This window comes from Solanum lycopersicum, chromosome 1, assembly GCF_036512215.1.
Source record: "Solanum lycopersicum chromosome 1, SLM_r2.1".
Taxonomy (NCBI): Eukaryota; Viridiplantae; Streptophyta; class Magnoliopsida; order Solanales; family Solanaceae; genus Solanum; species Solanum lycopersicum.
In genome coordinates this window covers 80,974,139-80,998,602 of record NC_090800.1, presented here as the reverse complement: position 1 = coordinate 80,998,602, position 24,464 = coordinate 80,974,139, and the positions used below count along the sequence as shown (strand labels likewise).

General features: G+C 30.9%; 2 protein-coding genes across 6 annotated transcripts; one reads left to right on the top strand and one right to left on the bottom strand.

Moving 5' to 3' along the window:
* Positions 1-12,047: 12,047 nt before the first annotated feature.
* On the top strand, positions 12,048-16,437 carry LOC101258488 (shaggy-related protein kinase epsilon). The gene is made up of 13 exons (XM_004229785.5): positions 12,048-12,438; positions 13,091-13,363; positions 13,466-13,558; positions 13,660-13,719; positions 13,832-14,104; positions 14,241-14,315; positions 14,490-14,546; positions 14,634-14,774; positions 15,052-15,102; positions 15,209-15,304; positions 15,469-15,552; positions 15,737-15,839; positions 15,914-16,437. Exons 1-13 carry the CDS (start codon positions 12,379-12,381, stop codon positions 15,973-15,975), a joined length of 1,428 nt encoding a protein of 475 aa, XP_004229833.1. The 5' UTR covers positions 12,048-12,378; the 3' UTR covers positions 15,976-16,437.
* A 247-nt stretch (positions 16,438-16,684) lies between these two features.
* Positions 16,685-22,135, bottom strand: LOC101257316 (pentatricopeptide repeat-containing protein At2g03880, mitochondrial). Of its 5 annotated transcripts, XM_069287473.1 has the most exons (5): positions 19,251-21,882; positions 18,922-19,160; positions 18,045-18,174; positions 17,448-17,497; positions 16,685-17,353 (listed from the first exon to the last, which is right to left on the bottom strand). In XM_069287473.1, the coding sequence occupies exon 1, from the start codon at positions 21,739-21,741 to the stop codon at positions 19,348-19,350; it is 2,394 nt and encodes a 797-aa protein (XP_069143574.1). In that variant the 5' UTR covers positions 21,742-21,882; the 3' UTR covers positions 16,685-17,353; positions 17,448-17,497; positions 18,045-18,174; positions 18,922-19,160; positions 19,251-19,347. The 5 variants fall into 5 exon arrangements, with proteins under 5 accessions (XP_069143574.1, XP_069143570.1, XP_010325865.1 ...); XM_069287469.1 differs by having other exon boundaries at positions 18,045-18,241; positions 18,922-22,135; XM_010327563.4 differs by having other exon boundaries at positions 16,685-17,497; positions 18,045-18,241.
* Positions 22,136-24,464: the final 2,329 nt, after the last annotated feature.

The window sequence follows — 24,464 nt, the reverse complement described above, 5'->3', positions numbered from 1 at the left end:
ATTATTATTGAATGAGCCGAATAATAATAGTAATAAAGTATATGAATTGTTATGTACGAGTTGCCTATTGCATGACCCCCTTTTTCTTCTTCAGATACTCAAATAAACATTTAAATGTGTAATTTGTAATATAAATCTGTATTTTTCAATAGTAATTTATTTTTAGTACTAATAACCAATAAAATAACGACGAGAAGAGCAGGAAAATTCTCAATTGCCAAATTAAAAGATATTATATTACAATTTGGAAAGACCAAAGTCCCACATAAATATAAATATGATTAGATTTTTTATTTTTGGTTTTATTAGAGCATATAATTAAATACACATAAGACAAAAATGTCATTATATATTGTATTTATATATCATATCTTAACAAATTAGACCTTAAAAATATCTCCAAAAGATTATCCTAACACATGATTGGCATTGTGGGGCTAGATAATTTGTTATCCATAAAAGAGGAGAAAAAAGGATCTTGATAATGCTTAAATCAAGAAAAAACAATATTAATATAATATATGAATTCTCTCCATACCTTTTGGAAGCAATAAGAATGGGAGAAAATATACATATTACAAACTAATATTAATAAAAGTCAAAAAGGGTACTTGCCATATTTCTCCCTCCATGCTCAATACTTTCATCAGAATAATAATAATAACAATAATAAATTATTTTTCTTTAAAAGTAAAAAAAAAAAAATATGAAGAAAAAAAAATCTGGCCGAAATCTAGGCTGATAATTAATTGCATTTATTGAAGTAAGGTGTTCAGTCTGATGCAAGGGGGGCTGAGCCTGAGATCATAAAAGCTACGACTATGCCTGCATTTAAATTTTTAGAAAATTATTTTTCAAATTTTCATATCATATTTAATTAATACAAAAAGTTACATATTATTGTTACTTGTTAGCCAATATAAAAATAATATGGAAAATTGTTACACTATTATTGATTCATAAACTTAATATTAATTATATTGGCTAATATATTATTTTCTTTGTTTCATTTTATTTGGCCTTACAATAAAATTATTTATTTTACTTATTATATTAGCAAATCAAGAGAGCTTTATTTTTTACTTGTCACTTTTGATTTATCAAGAAAAATAATTATATTTTTCTATGTTTACCTCAGCATTAAATACTCTTTTTTGAAATCATTTTTCAGAATTATTAGTAACATATCTACATCAATAATTATTTTTATTAATAGATATGTCAAATCAAAATATGATAAGTAAAAATGAACTGAACGAATAACTATACAAAATAATAATCAAATTTCGAATCCCAAATATCATTAAAAATATCCCTTCTAACTAAAAGTTTCTTTAAGGAATATATCATATCATCAAGTATCAAATACTAAAAAAAAGGGGAAGTGCTACTAAGCCTTCTCACTTCCTCTTACAATTAAAAAAAAAAAAATCACAATACAACTATCGTCTCAAATTAAAATAGCGAAAAGAGTACTCGTAATTACTACTAATTTCTACGGTACAATTAATGAAGTAGGTCCTTTACCAACTTTATTGGAAAAAATTGAAGTCAATATTTGTAGCTCCTATTTTTCTTTACACAAAAAAAAAATTGCGTCTCTCCTTCTTAATTATCTGAATAAGACCTGCATCCATCATGTTATATAATATTATTATTATGTCACAACTTGTCAAACTAGAATTTATTATCAAAAGGTATCTAAGAATGATCCAGACACAACTGACTTTCTCATTAAATATTTTCCTCTTTTCATATTTGACAAATGTAAATTTTTATATTTTAGTAATTAAACTCTGTACCATATCAGATTCACTATAGTTTGACATAATCTTGACCTTTGATTATTCTAGAACCATTTCAAATTACTTTTTTAATGTTACAAGTTAATGTGTCAAATCTTTAATTGTGTTGTCAAACTAAACTTCTTAGTCAAATTACTACTATCAATCTTTCGTCGACATGTACCAAAAATTGTGTGGTGTACATACTAGCACGTCTAGTTTCTAAAATATATTTATATTATATTATGAAAATCCCAAAACAACGACCTCTCAAGATTTTATTATTTTTTAAAAAAATGATTTTAAAGTTATAGAAATTAATCAATAATAATTTTTCTAAAGAAACAAAAACAACTTTAGAGGTTTTGGTCAAAGGAACGAAAATTGTTTAAATCATATATTAGTAAACTCGGATGTGGGATTTTTTTCATCAAAAATAAAAACAATCATTAACATCATTTAATTTTTAATTGCTGCTAAATATATATTTTTAGCGGCAATTGCACTCGTTACATATGTCCCTAAAGCCTTTAGCGACATTGGTTATAATGATACTTAATTAATGCCAATTAAGACGTTAATACTTTTTATTAGAGTCAATATTTAATGCCGCTAAAAGTTGTTTTTGTTATAGTACACTCACCCTCCTTATGCCCGAATCTTAACATTTTGAGTCTGGGTTCCACTATCTGATACGGAGCGTGACATTCAAACACATACAATTTGTGGGTGCCACATCAAACACAATAGGTTTGACTTAATACCATGTCAAATTAGATTTAACATCTAATTCACACCAAAAATTTGCTCAAAGTGAGGAGAAACAATCTCAAGCGATGAGGGATAAGATCACTGGACTCAGGGTGTCATATCGGGCCTAATGGGCTTGACTCAAATATCAAGTCAAATTAAATTTTTCGACCTAACTGGCCTCCCATAGCTAAATCGAAGGAAGGAGAAAGGATCTCATGTGGTGAGGAATGAGATCCCTCAACACCTTATAAGAATCGAATAATCTTCTTCCTATTGAATTAACTTTTAGGGAGTAAATTAGACCCTCGTCCCAATTTTGTAATAGTATATTCTTATTCAAATAATAAGTGGAGACATGAGATTATTTTCTCAATTATTGGATTCAAATTCGTCTAATAGAGTCCAAGTTGGGCTTTTTCAATTGAATTGTCTCTTATATAGGTATTACCAATAATGTGTCACATATGCCAAAGATGAACCTGTCCATTCTCATATTTCTCCACAAACATTTCCAAAGCCTCAATATTGCACTTTAGGTGATAAATAGTACTACTCTACATTGCTGTATTATTATTATTATTAAAAAATCTCAATTATTTTCAATGATTTTTCTCTTTTAGCATGTGAAAATAGTCAAAGGGACAACATACAAAATGGTCCTACACTTGATTTTCTACATTATTAAATGTTTTACTCAACATTTAACTTCAATTGCTGAAGGGGGACCCTATATTACAATCATATACTATATCTTTCTGCGCAAAAGATAATCATTTTAATTTCACGTACTTATTTGCTTTTAACACTTTTTAGTGACAATAAACAAAAAAAATTATTGCTTACTTAATAAGTCCTTGTCCTTTTTTTACGATACAACTAACACTACTTGTCCTAACCTAATTTGACCTTTGTAAGGAATAATTTCATCAGTCATCAATTCACATTTGGACCTAAAAGAATTATTATGGGCCCAAAGTTTTGTGGGGACAATTTAATTTGTTCAAGCCCATTATTCATGGGCCCATTTGGTTTAACAGTTTGTTGATCTTTTTAGCCCATCTCAGTTCTTCATGCTTGAGTACTACTACTATTACAAGTGTTTATATTAAGGGAAAATTGTATAAAATAGCAAACTAATAACCTAAATTAAATTGAATAGCTAGGGTTTGATTTAATTATGCTCCATAGCAAACATTGGCAAAAAATTGCCAGGCGTCTCTCTCCCAGAAGTCTCGCTCGCCACTCTCCCATTCTCGCCTCTCTCGCTTTATATACAGAAGTGTATAATTTTTGTTTCTGTTTTGTATAAAGCGAGAGAAAATTGTATATACACATGCAAAAATGTATATCTTCGTGTTATACACTTAATTATATAATTTACAAACATTTTACTTCAAATATTGCAGAGAAAAAGGCCAAAAAATTATACAATTGTGAATTATACAATTGCAGTGAAATACAACTTTTTCTAGTTTTATACAACAGAAGTGTATATATTGTGTTTCTGTTTTTGTATAAAGCGAGAAAAACATATATCTTCTTGCTATACACTTATAATTATGCAATATACATACATTTTAATTCGATTCAACTGTATGCAAAGCTAATTATACAATTGCAGCGAAATAGGCCAGCGAATTATACACTTTTATATGTATAGCGAATTATACAGTTTTTATGTTTGCTATGGAGCGCAATTATGCAAAATTTGCTATATTATACAAATATGATTTTTTTGTTTGCTATATGTGAAAGTTGCCCTTATATTAAACATGGACAAATTAATTAGAGGGAGAAATGGTCAATTTAAATTTTGTGATTAAACCTATTATTTTCTTTGAGTTTACAAAAGTTCTAATGCTTCAATTTAATGATACTCAAATCCAATAATATTTTTTTTCTTCATAAGATTTCATCGCACATAAAGAGTTGCTATATCATATTGAGGTGTACATTATTTTGATTTCAACTTGAAATATAATTAGGGAATCAATAGTCATTTTACAAATTTGATCCATTATTTCAATTTCAACTTAAAAATGATATTTTGAATTTATGAAAAAAACTCATTTCTGCGAATTTTTTTAAAAGTGAAATGATACAGTTATTCGTAAATCATAATATTATAAATTCTTTTTCTACAATAAAAAAGTATTTATATACATGTCCAAATATAATTTCAACTTACTCATTTTTCGCCTTCCACTACATATAGTGCAAACCTTTACATAGTCTCTCACATCGAATATAAATAGGTTTTATATGTTTTTGGATCATTTCACCAAGGATTGTGTCCTCATAGTTCATTAGATTGTATTTTTCCTTTTAAAGTATTATTTATAATTATTACTCCTATTATTTTGCTGGCAAATTAAGCTTGATGGTAATCCGATCAATATAATGTTGAAATTATTACACCACAAATTTTTCACAATCAATGTTTAATAAATATTTACACATGATTATTATCCGCAACTACTATTTTCTCTCTCAAAAGTTATTTATCTATCTTCCTCTATATATTAGGCTCATGGCAATAAAATAGTCTCCAAATTACAATTAGAACCTAGTTTTGATATCTTTGAATTCAGTTAACCTATCCTTCCTCTATGACTTCTATAAATATTAGAATCTCACTATCTCATATATAGTAACTCTAAGCACTAAAACATAGTAAAACACCAAAATATAGATAGCATCATCACTTAATCACAAATTCTTGATTAAAGTATATTGTACTTCCATTTTATCACATATAGATTTGAATATGTTATTTTCCTAAATATTCTAGCTAATGAAAATTCTGATGTTGTGCCTCATACTACTGACACTAGTTATAAGAGACTTTTTTATTATCTCATATGTAAAAATTTCAGTGCATCAACTAGTTAGATAAGGAGAAATCTCAGTCGGACTAATATTAGTTACGTGAGTATCTATATATATAAGATTGTATTATGTTACAGGGGAAGCAATTATTAAAGAAATGTCACATGAAATGAAATGAAGCGGAAGAAATAGTTATTAGAAAAAGTTAAAGAGGGGAGTGATTGAAAGTCAAATAATTGGCTGAGTAGAGTAGGCGGAGTCTCCATCAAGCACAGAGCAGCATGGCATAAGTCTTACACAAACAAGAAAAAAAGGTGAAATTTTGGACGGAGTAGGCATCAGCTTTGACATACAAACATACATAATTTGTCTAGCTACCCATAAAGAAAGGGACATTATAATTTATAGCTAAATGTTTTTTCTAAAAATATATATATATATGAGTTTTTTAAATTTAATTTTTAAGTTTTGATATATACATAAATAATGTTATCTCAAAAATATTCAAAGAAAATAGACGAGGGAAGGACGGATAAGGTGGGAAATGAGTGTTTAGGATGGTGAAGGGGGTAGGAATTAGATTGTTTGGGATGGCGAAAAGATAATAAATTTGAAAAATGGCTTATCATAAAATTTGTTTTCATTAGTTTTCCTAGGGAAAGTCATTTTCAATAAAGTTATTCAAAAATTAAATCTTGTTGCTATATATTTTAATTAAAAATTAAATATTTTTATTCTTCAACTTCAATAACTTACTAAAGAATTATTTGAACCTATATAATTAAACATTATTTGAAATAGGAAAAAAATAATTTAATTTTGATAGAAATTATTGTTACAATATCAAATTTTTATGGAGTAATTTTTATCATAAATTATTTAATAGTGTATTTCAAATATATATGTATGCACATGTACATATTACTATTTACAATATAGAATATGTTTTAGGAATTTCTTTTGAAATACACGAAATATGTTTTCTTATTTCTAATATCTCATTCTATTTCTAAAACCTTTAAAAAGAATTATTTTTCTCTTAATGTATTAATGTATCTGAGCTACATGTCAATATATCCGAATCAATATTTAATGTATTCGAGCTAAATATTATGCATTCAATTTATTTTATAATGCATTCGATTTATTTTATAATGTATTTGAAATACTCTTTAATGTATTCAGAAGGTACAAATTTTAAGGATTATTGTAACTAAAAAAAGTAAGGATAAATGTAATTAATCTTTATACTATGTGATTTTATGTAAATCATATTTTTTTATATTCATGTGAGCATGCATATATTTTAAAATCCACTATTAAATAGTGTAGAAATAAAAAAAAATATTTTCTAAAACTTGATATTATAATAATATTTTCAATCTAAATTCAAATATATTTCAGATATTTTTTCCTTTTGAGATATATATTAATTTTCTCGCATGAGAAGGGATTAAATAAATCGTGGCCGTAGTTTGTCACATGTTAGAAGGACTGGTCAATGCTCATCTTTTTACCATGTTATTTTATTACATTAATGTTACAATACTAGATTAAAATAACAGCATCGATTTCTACGAATCACAACCAGGCACCACATTCCTGAACTCGTTAATTCTATTTTTAACCATGTTGCTAATAATTTAACAAATTATAAGGTGCATCGTACTTTTAAAATTTACTTTCTATTTGTTTTAAATTAGTTATCATATTTTGCACTTCTCTACTATTTCTTTAACTGATTTTGAAAGTTAAATAAGATAGATCAATTTCTATTTTAAAATTTATATATTTAAAAATTATATTAAAATATTAGTAAATTATCATCTTTTCTCATGATGAAAAAAACACATTTTAAAAGAATAGGTGTTTTTGAACATGTGAAATATGTGTACTATCATGAGAGGATCCCAGTAAACCAAGTTGCACTGCGTGACCATACATTCAATTTATCGAAGTATTCATTTATATAACTCTTGAAATTTTATAAGACTTCGAAAAAGAAGAGGAAAAAATTTATTTTGTTGCATTTGTTTGATAATTTTTTTTTTAAATAACAGTGAATAAGATGATATTTTATCAATTTTTAAAAATAAATACTTCAAATCAAAATTGAAAAATCTGAATTTTGAAGATGAAAAATATCACGTAATTGGTGATACGAAAAAATATGCATGTGACTATGTGTAAGTTCTAAGTTAACAAAAATGAGAATATTTTGGATGCTACATTATTGGTCATTCAAATATTTTATTTGTCTGTTCTTTAAATATTTGGTAAAGAATGTCACAATATTTTGGCTCAATTCAAAGAAATAGATTGTTTTTTAAAAAGTCAAGCTTTTCGTATTTCAAATTTCAACTACCTTAATGTTAACATCACCTACTTAAGATGACATTGAAGGCAAACATTATTGGTTTGTATATGTCTTATTATTTACCGATGGAAGCTAATTTCTTAAATTCATACATTTTGGATGTGAAAATATAAGTTTTTAAAATTTAATTTGTGTTAAAATATATATTTTATTTTCAATTAAAATTTTGTAAGTGAAAATTCCACTAATACCTGAAAACTAATTTGACATAACGTATAATTAAAGATAAATTTTATAATCTAATCCATATATTCTACGGTCAAACACTAGCTAACATTTTAAATTTTTATTAGTATACTAATTGAAAAAGAATATTAAGTTTTAAAACTATTTTATGTTCTTTCCGTAAACGTAACTGCCATTACATATAAGTCTAATAATAAATCATTCTTGAGCTGAATCATGTTTCATTCCATGTAATTATATTTTTTTCAAATGTAAAGAAGTTTGAAAATATTTATGTGATGATTGCGAAAATCTACGGTATAGATTATGAGGCTCTTAAATTAAATTTGAAGAATCTTAATAGTATATTCATGAAATATATCATATCCCTTTTAATAAGAACAGTTGGTCATAATCCTCTTGAGAACGTACATTAAAAGTTAGCTAATCGCTTAATAAATTCATATATTTCATTTCATGCAACTTACTTATTTGATATCAATCTTATATTATATTGAAATTTATCATTTAATTAATTGTCATTAGAATATGATATACTTGTTGTCGAGACCCTCAGATTTTGAACAAACAAGCTTAGTGGTTCCCAAGTACAAACTCTTCATTGCCACCTCTCAACCACTAGAGAAAGAAAAAATGAAGGGCAAAAAAGGGACTATTTCTTAATATGTCTTAGATTTGTTGAATATTACAAAAAAAAATATTTAAACATAAACGTTCATTCTAATTTAGGGTGTTTAGTACAAAGAAAAATATTTTTATTTCAAAAATAAAGTCATTATTTAGTAAGTTAATAAAAAGTATTATCTTGAAAATTTTTATGTGACAATCGAGAAACCAAATATGAGGTGGGGAGTAGGGGTTTAAGGGTGGATGGTCAAAGGTCGAGAGTTGGAGGCATTCAGTCGTAAAGTAATATACAAGTCAAGGTGAATAATCAAACACTCTTCGCCATAACATTGTAATATAGCATATATATAAAAATCTTCATACATACATATTAAATCTTAGACACTCTTGACAAAATTTTTGATTTCATCACTAGAAGTATTGATTGATGAAAACGAGACAATGAACTTAAATTGTCAAATTTGAAATTTGCAACTTTCATGTTCATTAGTTTCTTGTAACTTGTGTAACATCTATCACAATTACATACTCACATTACTACCCCTCATTCTATTCATTATTAATAAGACATACTTTTCACCTATAAATAATAATCCTTTCGTTCAGAAATATTTGTCATGTTTCGCTTATCGAAAGTTAATTTGACTATTTTTCAAAGATAAATAATTAGATCAATTAATTCGATATTTTAAACAAAAAATTAGATATTCTAAAACTATATGAAAAGTAGTATAAATTACAACTTTATTCATATTAATATAATGAAAAAATGCATCTTAAAATGTTAGTCAAAATTTTTATAGTTTGACTCTAAAAAATAGAAACCATGACAAACAATACCGGACGGAGAGAGTAGTGTTTATTCCTTTGTGAAGTATCCGAGAAAGATGAGATAGATATAAAAAAAAAGGGATGAAATGATGAGAAGTATTATCCTATGTCGACTCAATGGCGGACCTACACTTGGTCAAGGGATGTCAATGCGACACCTCTTCGCAGAAAATTACGTTGTATATAGTGATCAAATTTTAATTTATCAATAAATATAAATACATAAATTGACACCTCTTGAAACAAGTTGGTAGACTATTGGTTAGGAATTGCAAACACTCCAGGAGGTCATGTGATCAAGCCATGCTAGCCTTTTATAAATTTTTTTTTACTATAACCATTGACACTCTTAATGAAAGTCAGCCTACATTTGAACTGACACCAACTTGGGTCTTGGCTCCAATATTTACCTAAAAACATGACCTTCACCCTAATATAATAGTTGATCCCAACATTGAGTTAAAACTCAAGACCAAAACTTGACCCTCGGGATCAAACTAGATTTCTCGATTTTGAGACCAAAGATCAGACCCTAACCTCGACCTACTAGCTTAATTAGATCCCGGAAATCCCGACCTTGAGATTTAACCCTAACTTGACCTTACAAATAAATTGTCCCCTTACTCGAGACCCTGACCCCCATCCCGAGACCCAACCTTCAAACTTGACCCTAAACCTTAAGGCATTGGGTCCTAAAAAACCCAACCTTAAACTTGATAACCAATTACCCCTACCTTGACCTTGACCCTCGAGACAAACATTGAGATCCCGAGATTTATTTTCAACTCCACCTTACCTGAGATCCAATTCAAACTTTGCCCTTACTCAAGAATCAAGATTCGACCCTCAAACTCAACATTGATCCTGATTCCCAAGACTTAACCTGACCCTCGAGTAACAAACTAAGATGTTGCCCTAATACTAATTCGTAACTTGGTCAAATCTTGGGTCTCTAGACCGAGCCTTGATTTAAGTTGTCATAAACGGTGTGTCAAATCATACATTAGGGTTGGGTTGGTGTTGAGTACTAAGCAAAGGTCTCAAATCAAACGATCTTAGGTAGAGTACTTTGTCGATCAAGGGCATTTAGGCAGATTATGTGGCAGGGGCGGAGCCACCTTATATTGAAGGGGTTCATTCGAACCCTCTTCGGCAAAAAAATTATCTTATTTATAGATGGTTAAAACAATGTTTCATGTACATGTATAGTATATGTCGAACATGCTTTGACTACTTCATCTGTTTATTTCTAGATATTTTGAACCCTTTATTAAAAATACTGACTCCGTCACTGTGCGTAATAGGTGATGCGGTTGAAATGGGGAAGGATGTTGCACAATCAATTGTAATAAAAATATATCTTTTTTCACTTTGATAATAATATATTCGATAAAATCTAAACATATACGTACATAAAAACTTTTTGAAGATAAAAACTCCTTCCACACTTGACCATGGACTCAAGTAACGTACCTTATTCATTATATTTTCTTTGGGTGATTGTATTAAATGGTTTTTTCCCAAGATAAATATAGGTTGTTTTGTACACATTGGTTCATTGGATCCTTTGTTTCTTTTTCTAACCAATGGATGTGAATGTAAAAAATAAAAATTCAAAGTCATAAACTAACCGCGAAAAGGATAAGGACTAGTCAAACTGTTAGACAAAAAGACCCCCGCGAATATTCCGCTGGCATAATTATTGTCTCAAATCGCACGCCCCCTCGTAAATCCCTTTCCACGCTAAGGATATTATCGTCATTTCAATAAACTACTGATTTAGCCACCGTTCGATTCAGCATGATGTTGAATCAACGGTACGAAATTAAAGTTTGACTGCAAGTACGAAAAAATATGCAGACAGGAATGATTGGGCTTTCGGTCATGACTTTGACCAGTTATAATTTGAATTTTTTTAAAAAAATAGAGAGAGATTTCCCTTTTGTCGTTTTTTCCCCTTTTTATTTTGGAATTTTTATTTGTTTATTTACAATTTCATTCCCTAATATTAAAAAGAAGAAATATTGCGCTATCCTATATATGCTTGAGTGAATTTTGAGAATCGAATTATCGCGAGATAAAATGAAAATTTATATAGTTGATCAATTAAAATTATTAATTTTTATAAGGTATATATATGTATTTTTGAATTACATGAAATTTACTTTCTTTATATTTTAAGTGTGTTGATTTATATAATTAAGAAAAAATAATCTTAAATGAAAATAGATATATATTTTTAGATCTTGTAATAATAAATATATATATGAGAATGTTTGAATTAAAAGGAATGAAACATTAATAATAACATACCCTTTTAAATTAAGGTAAAGAATAATAAATAAGAGAAATAAATTATATGTTTTCAAACATGTTACTTTCTCCGTTTCATAAAGAATGATCTAGTTTGACTTGACACGAAATTTAAGAAAATAAATAAGACTTTTGATCATGTTGTCCTAAATCAAAGTTATGTTTAATGTACAAAATTATCATTTAATCTTGTGACTTTTAAACATATCACGTGAAAAGTTATTTTAAAAAAAAGTATCATTTTTTTAAAAATATACTAAAAAGGGTTATTTTTTTTTAAAACGAAAAAAATATAATTTTAGTAAAACAATATATTGTAGTTTCCTTAGAAATTTTAGTTTTTTTTTAGTCAAAAGTGAAATAAATAAAAATATAAATGCTAGACTGTTATCATGCTTTTTGGTTTTTGGATTTATTTTTATTTTTATGATAAAAGGAGAGGAGAGAGAGTGGGAAGAGGCTTTATGTTGTCATATTTTCTCAATTTGGCATTTCAAAGTCTAATTTCTCTATCTTGTTTGTTTTTCTCTCTTTCTCTCTCCCTCCTCCATCTTCACCATTGAAGAAAAATACTTTTCAGGTGTTTGAGGAAGAAGAGAAGGACTTATCAATTACTCTCGAAAAATTTTCAAGGACCGCTCAGAGGGGTTTTTCTTTTGGGCTCTTGGCGAAGCAGAGATGAATGTCATGCGTCGCCTTAAGAGCATTGCTTCTGGACGTTCTTCTGTTTCAGATCCTGTAATTTTCCTTTTTTCTTTCTCTCCATATGGGTGTAAAACCCAGATACTTTATGATTGATTTATATTTAATTTTCTTTTTGTTGCTAAAATGGGTCTATAAGGTGAATGGAGAGAAGTGATTCGTAGTGTCTGAACCACTGCAGTTGACAAATTTAAGGAAACTGAGAGAAATTAATGGGTTTTTTTCTTCTGATTATGATTTGTAAATCAAAGACATAAAAGATGTAGTGTTTTTGAATTTGGGAATTTAAATTCTTAGGTTTTTTTGTTGACTTTATTTTGGGGTAGTTGAAAAAAATGTGTTGAATGCTTCTTTAATGGTTAGATTTTCACCATTTTAGCTCTAAATATGTGCGAGTTATGCTATAAAAAGTGAGGCTTTAAAGAGTTTGGGCTTTAAAGAAGGTAGATGCTATTTGATGGATCATTTACTCATGTGACTAATAATTTTAACAAACTTTATTTTGGCTTGGGGTAGGCGAGGACTGTTAATATCTGGCTGTTGTGTTCTAGATTTTGATAGTATGGAGTATGGACTTGTAATGCAATGATAGGAGTTATAATGGAAACATGTAGCTTGGTTTTTGTTTGTTGTATTTTGATTAGATTTATGAGTAATTCATGAAAAGAGTATGATTTATTTTTAATAGGGTGGTGATTCAAGCATAAAGAGGGTGAAGGTTGAGAAAGAAGTAGATCAAAGAGTGGTTGGTGAAACTCAAATGGAAGAGGGATGTACAACTACTACAGTTCCAAAGGAAGACATGGCTTCTACATCTATGGAAACCACTGCTGGAAGTACCTCAACAATGGATATTAGACTTGAAAATTCTGAACTTGATGAACTTCCTAAAGAAATGCATGAAATGAAAATTAAGGATGAAAAAGATGATAAAGCTGATAGTCTAGATGATAATTTGAAGGTATACCCAAGTTTTATCTCTTTTATGTTAAATTTAGTATGTAAAGTAGCTGTGTCTTTAAATTCTTAAATTTGTCTGGCTGATCTATCTTGCATCCTGTAGGATATGGAACCTGCTGTTGTTAGTGGAAATGGAACAGAAACTGGTCAGATTATTGTGACTACTGTGAGTGGTAGGAATGGACAAGAGAAACAGGTGAACTAGTTGAATGAAATCTAATTTCTCCTTACCCCCAATATAGTTTTATAGGCTTTTATCTTCGCTCAATCAGATGTCGACTTGTGCTATTTTCACAGACATTGTCTTACATGGCGGAGCGCGTGGTTGGCACTGGTTCATTTGGAGTTGTCTTTCAGGTATAGTTGTATGTTCATCTAATGTTTATTGATAATGTTAGGTTGGTGTGTTAGCATTGCTGTTGTCTGGATGACTTTTGTTGATTTATTCATCACCTTTTCTATTTCACAGGCTAAGTGCTTGGAAACTGGTGAATCTGTTGCAATAAAGAAGGTCTTACAGGATAGGAGATACAAGAACAGGGAACTTCAGATTATGCGCACACTTGATCATCCTAATGTTGTTAAACTACGACACTGCTTCTATTCTACTACTGAGAAGAATGAAGTCTACCTTAACCTTGTCCTGGAATACGTGTCTGAAACTGTTTACCGAGTATCAAGGCACTACAGCAGAATGAACCAACACATGCCCAATATATATGTGCAGCTATACACATACCAGGTGAGCTTATTGCAGGATTCTTCATTTTTTCTCATCAAGATTGTGGAGTTTCAAATTCTAGCAACTTAAATTACTTGTCTTGTAAACTATCTTGAGCACAGAGTTGTGAATTTTCTCTAAATTATAAATTTTACAGATATGCCGTGCTCTGAATTACATGCATGGTGTCCTTGGTGTATGCCATCGTGATATTAAACCACAGAATCTTTTGGTGAGCACTCAATTTTCCCACAGAATATGCTTTTTTTAGATCTTTCATTTGCATGCCAAAATGACTTGAAATATTTTGAGCAACCCCTGTAGTGCGGTTAAGTGGAGTTATGTCTTTTCTCTTCACCTCTCCTCTATTTGACCTGACTATTTTATGCTTATTTAACTTCTGAAGGTTAATCCCCACTCGCATCAGCTAAAGCTCTGTGATTTTGGTAGTGCAAAGATGTTGGTACGTGTTGATTCTTTTTTAAAGAAGAATTCTTTTTTCCCTTTACAATTAAGCAGTCCCTAATATTTTAACCTTTGTTTTTTCTAGGTGCCTGGAGAGCCCAACATATCATACATTTGTTCTCGTTATTATCGGGCTCCTGAATTGATCTTTGGTGCTACTGAGTACACAACTGCAATTGACATGTGGTCTGCTGGTTGCGTTATGGCTGAGCTACTTTTGGGACAGGTTAGTTGATACTTATAATCACAATTCATGGTCCTATTCTTTTCATTGGTGGTGATGTAATCTCTAGAATTTTTTGCGTTTCACTTTTCACTGTTTCTGTTTCAAGTTAGATTCCATTAATGGTGTTAAGATAAATTCCTTCTGAGCAATCAAATTTTCTTATTTAGAAGATTCAAAGAAATAATAATTAAATAGAAATATATAATCTGGTGAGATTGCACTGTTTGTAGACTTGAATCCACTAGTCTCTGACATTTTAGTGATGTATTATCTGCAGCCTCTTTTCCCTGGAGAAAGTGGCGTTGATCAGCTGGTCGAAATCATCAAGGTAAGAAATCAAGGGACTCTAAAATAGTTTACGTCGGGTGATAATTCTCTAGTCAAGTTGGTTGCTTTCTCTTGCTAACCGTTTTGGTGTACTTTGTGCTTGCCAGATATTGGGGACACCAACAAGAGAGGAGATTAGGTGCATGAATCCAAATTACACAGAGTTCAAGTTTCCCCAGATCAAAGCTCACCCATGGCACAAGGTTAGTGAAAACTCACTCTGTGGATGTGGCTGCTTCACTAGTAGTTAAATTATTTCCATCCTTCCCTTGATGAATTTTGTTGAAAACTGTCCTTTCAAATTGCTCAATCACATGCCAAAACACAATGCAAGCATACCAAATCTTAATGAGATTGCAATCTGCAGATATTTCATAAAAGAATGCCCCCTGAAGCAGTTGATTTGGTGTCGAGGCTTCTCCAATATTCTCCAACTCTACGCTGCACTGCTGTAAGTAAAAAGTTTTCTTCTCAATTATCAAGTATTTAGGATATTCTGGTAGTTTCCCATTTTACCCATCATTCAAACATGGTGTTCCAATTTTGTTATGTTTCAATATGCGAGTTCTCATTGATTGTCCTTTTAGCACTTCTGTTTTCCGGGGATATTGAGAACATTTTGTGTTTATTGACAGTTGGAAGCATGTGCACACCCTTTCTTTGATTCTTTAAGGGAACCAAATGCTTGCTTGCCAAATGGGCGACCTCTGCCTCCCCTATTCAACTTTTCACCTCAAGGTGAGCTTCAGTTTAGTTTTTCCTTTTATTTCACATGATTTGATACGTCAATCTGATTAGTCTGTCTTATACAGAGCTCTCTGGCGTGCCTGCTGAACTGCGAAAGCGCCTTATTCCTGAACACTTGCGCAAGTGAATTTTGTGAAGACAGTTGCTTAGGCTTTGTAAATGGGTTTTTCTTGAGAGGTGTAGTTGCCCAATCAGCGTTATGTTGCTCCAGCAAATGCAGCTGCTTTCTTGGCCTTAGTAATATTTGATGGAATACAACATCATAACATGGGAGCTAGTTACTTGCTAGTTGGTTTCGGATGACGGATATGACAGTAAGATTTGCGGGTGATTTATCGCAGTGTCTCTCGTCTTTATAAACATATTATGTTCAGTACCCCAGTAGTTTTAGATGAGAGTTTTCATCTGTTAATTTATACCTTTTAGCAAGCAATATCTAGTTTGAGGGGTATTCATAAGATTAATGAGTGCTCCCAAACTTGGAGTTATAGATGAATGATTAGGAGTTTTATATTCGTTAAAGTATAACATTTCATGTCTTCTGGTTGCCCTATAGAAATGTGAAATTGCATCATGCTAATTATATTCATATTAAGTTAATAGTTGAACTCTAGAGCGTGAAGCACTTCCAGATAAAATGTGGATAGAAATAACTCAATTAAGTTTGACATTTTCACTCTGTAAAAAAAAAATATCACTTCATCAAACGCCAAGCCACATTTTATAGATTATAGATGATCGAGGGCAACTTTATGACATTTGAGCATCAATAACTAATTAACAAATCATCAGTGTTTTGGGTACAGTTTTTTCATCCATCAATTTAAGATCAATCGTAGCCATGAATTGATGATTGAAAGCACTAACATCAAGTACAATTTCTTTTATAAAAATCAGCACCTAAATAAGTACAACTTTGTGGTCCTGTGATCACAGCTAATTTGAACCAGGGAGATTGCATCTCTATTCAATAAATAAAGACAATCAAGATAGGTTTATTTACTTATTGGCAACTGCAAAATGTACTACGCATGTGGTATAGATGGTTTGTGAATTGGCAATAGACACCTATTTGATCTATACAATGAGAGCCATCACAGATATAACCATCACAACGACATTATGACATTCTAATTGATCTATCAATTGGCTTGTTTTTTTTTTGTGGTTACCTATTTTAAAATTTCTTGCCAAGTAACAAGTTGAGTATCCCGTATCAAACAAAAGAGAATGTGCCTTTCAAACCTGTCCCATAGTCTTGTTGGAGATCCTGATCGCTAATTCCTGCCTCCATCGAGAACATTATCAGCTTTTTTGTGTTTTGTTTCATCCATTCTGTAGGGGATGGTTCCAAGAAATGTGTGTAGTAATGGCACACCATGCTTGCACCCATAATAGGAAAGGTTCATTGACTTCAATGGTAAGGGCTCTGATGTCATAGAGGACTTGGGAATGATGAACATACTTTATTCAATAACATGTGCTTCTCTTCTGGTCCATACAACCTAAGGCATGCAATGAACAATAGACTTTATGAAGTATTATGCTCTTGTCATATGCTTCTAATTAGGCAATGAGCACAGGTATATGAAATATTACCATATGCTTGCAACAGAGAAACAGACTGGCGGTGGGATAGCTACAAGTTCCTGTAAGCAAAAGTAAAGTTATCAAACTTGCAGAAGTTCTTAAACTTTTGCATTAAGAACAAGAAATTTGTGAATGGACTTGATAGAACTGAATTAATTATTTAAAAAAACAGCATCCATTCAAAAGCAGAACATCAACCAATTTATTGACAAGACATTAAGAGATATATAAATATGAAAGTAAGATATCTAGACTTCTGAAATACAACCATCATCCACTTCGTCTAGAAAAAAACACAGGCATCCTTGGAAAGAAAGGGCAAACGAGTAGATTGTAATTTCTTATTCAAGAGATGGTCATTGCATAATTTTGCATTGCTGAAGAGTCATAAAGCTGGCGGTGCACACCTACTTAAGGCCCCAGTAATTTTTACGTTTGATCAAATGATATCAAGCAAAAAGCCACTGAATTTTTTTGCCAAAACATATGATTCATCTTTTAGATCTTAAATCTTTTAACCAATGACCCACTTACAATTTAGTTTTACAAGTGTATTTGCACTCAAAATTGCATTACATGCTTCTTTTTGGAAGTACACAGAATTACCTCAATCTTATGAAAATTTCATCCATTTATCACTACCAGCTTATATTTCTTCTTTCATCAAAACCATTATTCAATGAATGCCATTTTCCATCAATTTTTTCTTCATTTACACCAAACAGCTAGCAAGAACCTGTAGAGTTATAAAGATGCTTCACTACAGAACTCTACTTTCAGGAGAATCAGTAAATTAGAAGAGCCTGCACCGTCAGAAGCAAAAACATTTTTTTAACATGGCAATACAACTAAAAGGATCAGCATCATTGAACACAGTACACACGGCATTTAGCATAAACAAAAAGGAAGAAAATGAGGAAACTTAGGAGTTCAAGCAACAGGTACAACAGTATCACACTCATCTAAGGAAAATTACCCCACCCCAGAAATGACATTATTTACCATCTTTTTCATTTATGAGGTTGTCCAGTTATAACGTAGTTTCAACTTCCCAGTTTTTGCTATTAGGGAAGGAGACGGAATCAAAGAAAAAAAAACATAAGTTTAAATCAAAAGAAAAACATCTTTGCCTTCAGAACATTATACTAACCTAGGATGCACCTTTACTTTACCTTTCTTTTAGGATTAACTTTTCATGCCATACAAACAACAGAAAGCTCCCTAAGACAATGACATAATGGTTTTGCATTGGAGCAATGAATATCCTTACTCACAAGGCAACACACAGATATTCACAAGACAGAAGTACTAGTATGGACTTATCTATCACATGAACATTCAGGTACGTATATTCTGGTTGGGTAATTTGTCTACTGAACAGGATATAATTCCCAACTTTAACTGCAGAGAGGATATCAGGATATGAAAAAACAGTAACTCCAAGCAAAATTATTGTTAAAAGAATCTGAAGATGGTTTCACACCTGTGTAGGAAAACTCATCAAATGATCATGTAGAACGTAGCTTTCTCCAGGATCATCAGACCCTGACTTCACGGAGACAAAAATATTTCTCAAAATGAGACCAGTTATCTCCCTGATGCCGGGGAGTGGCAATTGGTGCCTGCCATGGGAGAGTGCTGTGGAATAAGGACTAGGGAATCAACTCTCGTATAAGCCTCAGAGAGCAATCATTTCCAATCATTCTTATCATTCACATTGAGCTGCATAAAACTTTTTACTTTTAATTTCCATTTTCCAATAAATGATTTGCATTGTTAGCAGTTAGTAATATACAGATGTGAACTGTAAACCTTGTGATGAGCTGCAAACCCAATCCATGAAATTGAATGTTTTGATCTATCCAAGCGCAAAGGAAACAGGAGCCACAAAAAATTAAAGGAGTGTTTTCTACCAATAATCCCCACAAGAACATATCTCTTCCTTAAAATGATGAAAACAATTTGAATCTCGCAAAATAATATGTCGATCAAAAACTCTTGACACAAATTTCATTGCATTGTGGCAGTCGCCACATACACGAAGGTTCTTGTAAATCCGAATTGGTACTCCTTTTGGCACATAAAGAAGCCCAAATGAAATAGCCAACTTCTCACTGTGATAAGAAAGACTTCGTTCCCTTCCTTCTTCATTGATATCATGGAGAGAAAAATTTGTGTCTGCCACATATCCAGCTTCCTTTATCAATGCAATAACATCCTCAAGTTTTGAGTAAATTTCATCACTCTTTGTATGACTTCTTTCCTCAGATATAAATGTGTGCACCACTCCATTCATCTCAATCCAACTATAACCAGGCTCTTTGTTTAAACCCTTCAAATTCATTTTTCTTCTAAGTTTTGCTGCATTTTCCCATTTTCCAGCAGCAGAATAGATATTTGACAACATAACATACGGAACAGCATCTTGTGGTTCCAGCTGAAAGAGGGCCATTGAAGCTTTCTCTGCTAGATCTGTGTTCCCATGTACTCTACATGCAGCAAGCAACGCTTTCCACACAGTAGCATCAGGTTCAATATCCATTTCATTAACTAACTTCTCAGCCTCCTGTATTTTCCCCGCACGACCCAAAAGATCAATCATGCATGCATAGTGATCAGGGCTTGGTCTTATGCCATAATCTTTCTTCATTGAAGCGAAGTACTTCTTTCCATCGTCAACGAGACCTGTATGGCTGCAGGCAAATAATAGTCCTATAAATGTAATAAAGTCAGGTTCTATTCCACTTGCAATCATCTCCTCATAAAATCTCAGGGACTCCTTTCCTTTGCCATTCTGGGCATAAGCTACTATGAGAGCAGTCCAACTGATCACATTATGCATTTGCATTGAGTTAAATACTTTTTTGGCATCTTCAAGGCACCCACAATTGGCATACATTGTCATAAGAGAATTATCAACTGATAATGATGCCTCAAGGCCAGATTTAATAAAATCCCCATGAACTTGCTGCCCAAGTTCAAGTAGTGCCAACTCTGAGCAAGAACTTAGAACACTAGCAATGATAATTTGGTCTGGTTTAGTTTCAGCCATTCTCATCTCATAGAATAATTTCAGAGCTTCTTCATAAAAGCCATTGTGAGCACAACCAGTGACAAGTGATGTCCATGAGATTACATCCTTCTCAACCATGCTGTTGAAAACATTAATCGCACAAGTTAGGTCTTCCTGTTTGGCATACATATCAATAAGTGCATTGCTTACAAGCTTGTAGCTCTCATATCCAGTTTTAACAACCAAGCAGTGAAGACATATCCCATTTTTGGTATCCTGCATACAAGCAAGGGAATTCAGAACCGAAGGGTAAGTAAACTCATCCACTTCCATATCACTAGCATACATCTTTTCGAACAGAGACAGTGCCTCCTCTGGTAATCCATTCCTCACGTACCCAAGTATCATGGAATTCCAAGAAACTGCATGATTTACCTCCATCTGTTTCAATGCTTTCTTAGCACTGTGCAAATCCTCACATTTACAATACATGTCGATTAACGAGCTTTGAACAAACACGTTGGCCTCAAAACCACCGTTAACAATACAACCATGTACCTGCACCCCAAATCTAATATCAGAGAGTGCAGCACATGAACTCAAAACACCTGGAAATGTGTACTGATTTGCCTCAATCCCTTCTGCACGCATGTTGCTAAAACACTGAATTGCTCTTAATGCATCACCATTTAAAGAATAACCATTAATCATAGCAGTCCAAGTAACATGATTTTTCCCATGAGACATTATTTGGAAAATACACTCAGCCTCCAAGACACGCTTAGACTTCGCATACATATCAATAAGTCCAGTCATTACAAAAACATTTATATCAAAACAAGTCTTAATAGCATATCCATGTATCTGTTCACCTCTCGAAAGCAAACCCTTTATCGCACACATTCTCAAAATACTTCCCAATGTAAACTGACTAGGCATATGTCCCTCACTTTGCATTTGCCAAAACAATTCAAATCCTTCAATTTCAAAACCATGCTTACAGTATCCACAAATAAGAGAAGACCAAGTAATTGAACTCTTAGTTGGGACCTCCTGGAACACTTGCCTTGCTTCAACAAGCCTCCCTCCATTTGCATATGCCGCAACCATTGTAGTCCATGTAAATTCGTCTCTCTCAGGCATTTTATCAAACAACTTTCGTGCTTCATCTGTTTGACCCAGTTTTGACAACTCATTCAGTTTTTTATTTTTGTCAATTAAAGAACATTTTGGTTTTCGTATGATAGAACTTGCAAAAGTTTGAATCGTGCGATGAAGTTGCACAGACATATGATGATACTGCTAATATGAACATAAAATTTTCATTAGGAAAATTAATTTGTTCATATCATGTTTAGAATTGGCATACTTTTGTCTCGTATTAGTTCGTTAATTTTTATTTTTCATGTTACTTTTTTCAAAAGTCAACTTGACGAATTTTTAAAATTAAATTAGATTATATTATATCGATATTTTAAACAAAATATTTAAATATTCAAAAACTTTATGAAAATTAAATTATCACTATATTTATTCCTTTTCTATTATTAATTTTAATTTTTTTGCATATCAATATTATCAAAAAATTTATAATTTGATTCTAAAAATAAAAATTATCACAATTAAAAGCGGGGAGTAAAAATTTTGGATTTGCAACCTTCAAATTAACTCGTGTTATCTTGGTGCAATTACTTAATCACTTTCGACTTAAATTTAAACATAAGGGAGTTTGGATAAGCCTCAAGTAAAATCAAAAAGTGAAAAGTGTCGTTTTAAGATTAAAGTATTTATAAGTATTTCGTCTTTGTCAAGATTTCTAAAAATTAAAAGTGACTTACATATCAAAATTATTTAAAAATAAGTCAATTCAAACCCTTTAAAGACTGTCATTCCTTTCAATTACACAAATACTCTTGATCTCAAGTAGGCTTTAGATCCTGCCCCTTACAGTGTATTGTATTTTTTTTTCAATATTTTTATCTTTGGCGATCACAGTGAATTAAGAGTCCATGCGAAATTGTATAATTTTTTTTCTCTATTTTTAAAATTAAATATAAATTTTTAATCTAAAACTAAGTAATCTTAAATAATTTAAAAATTAAATTCATAAATTATAAAATCTAAATTCGTTTTGATTGGACAACAATGCATTTGCATTATTTGGTATCAGAACCATAAGAAGTCTGTCATCCAAATAATAGCGCCATGATTGAAAAAGAATCGATTATTTAATTGACATGAACTTTGGAAGTTGTTGGAGCAAACAAAAAATGAATAAACAAGTAATGGAAGACAAAGAAACTTAACTTCGTCGAAATACATAACACGTCCAAGTCCCCTCATTGTAAAAAAAAAACTCCTTCTGTCACATTATAAAGTTGACAGATAGTACTATGTACCAAAATGTTTGAATTAATTAATTATGTAGATGGTAACAAACATACAATAAAGTCTTGCACCTCGGCTCATCCAAAATTTCAAAATTTTAAGTCTAATTTGTAACTTTGGTCATCCGAAAATAAATTATGCAAGCTTAAATTCAACTCGAATAATAACACTACACTTTTTGAACTTTAAGTATCAAAAGAGGCCCTCTCTAAAAACATGCATCAAAATGAACTATTCACCCTTTAATTATGAATGAATTACAACTTATAGATATTAATAGTGTCTGTGAAGTTCTTGAAAAAATGAAAACTCCTTGAAAGAAGCTTCGACCAATGTATCTTCCACATCTCCAATCCATACCTCTAAAAAAGGATATGAATTGGAAACCTACCATCTTTTAACTATATAGTCTCTGTTAATTTCAAATTAACCCAAACCAATATTACACAAATCTTAAAAATAATTCACCTATTTATGAACAAACTACAATTTTTTTATTAACCTTTATCAGAATATATATATCTTCCTCCTCACATGAACAGATAAATGGGTATGCTCTGAAGACTTGTTTTTTTTATATGAACAAAGTTTTTGTAGTGACTGGTCTTATTGATATGTATGCGAAGCCTAAGCGTGTCTTGGAGGCTGAGTGTATTTTCTAAATTATGTCTCGTAGAAAAAATCATGTTACTTGGACAGCTAAGATCAACGGTTGTTCTCAAAATGGTGTAATATTGGTTTGGATGATTGGAGTCAACGGAGACTATAATGTAATAAAATGAGAGTTCTTTCTTTATAAAAAGTAAATTGTCTGTTTTGATGAGTGTTTTTAGAGAGGACTCTTTTAATATTTAAAATTTAAAAATATGTGCTATAATGTCGGACTAGTCAATATAATATCTCTTTAACCGTAGTTTCCCGCAAAGCTACGAAATCAAATTTTTTAAAATCGTACTGAGGCCGTTCTAACATCGGATTGGAATTCCTAAAAACGTGGAGGGCTGAGCACCTTTTTCTTGTCTTGACTTTCATGGTTCAAAATTTTATATTTGTAAATAACACCTACTAATCTCCTTAAAATTAAAGGTGATTAATAATTTTTCATCCAATGTTTACTTCTCTATTTTTCACGTCTTTGGACAATTCTATGTATCACTTAAACACTACACATGCTATCTCATGAAATTTTTGTGTCGCTTTTATTTATACTTTTTAATTATAATTTTATAAATCGACGGAGTTTTTCATCTATTGCGAAAAAATAAAAAATTAATAAGAAATAACATTAATTTTCTTTTAAAATTCTATTATAAATTTCGTGCAAAAAAAAAATAAAGATAACGGTCCCTTTCCTTCATACTTCATATAAATTCACCTTTCAATTTTCTTAAAATTTTATCGACTTTCTATTAAAAGAACAATAAAATTCACTTAAGTCAAGTTTTCATTTATCTTCTAAATTAATTATGTCAATCAAATTCCATGTTATATTTAGTGATACACTAAAACAAGAATTAATATAATTTTTTAATTATATAATATTAAATAGTAAGAAATTATTTACTATCAAGTAAGACGTACATATTATAATTTTGCTTGATTTGGGAAGTAGTAGTCAACTAGTG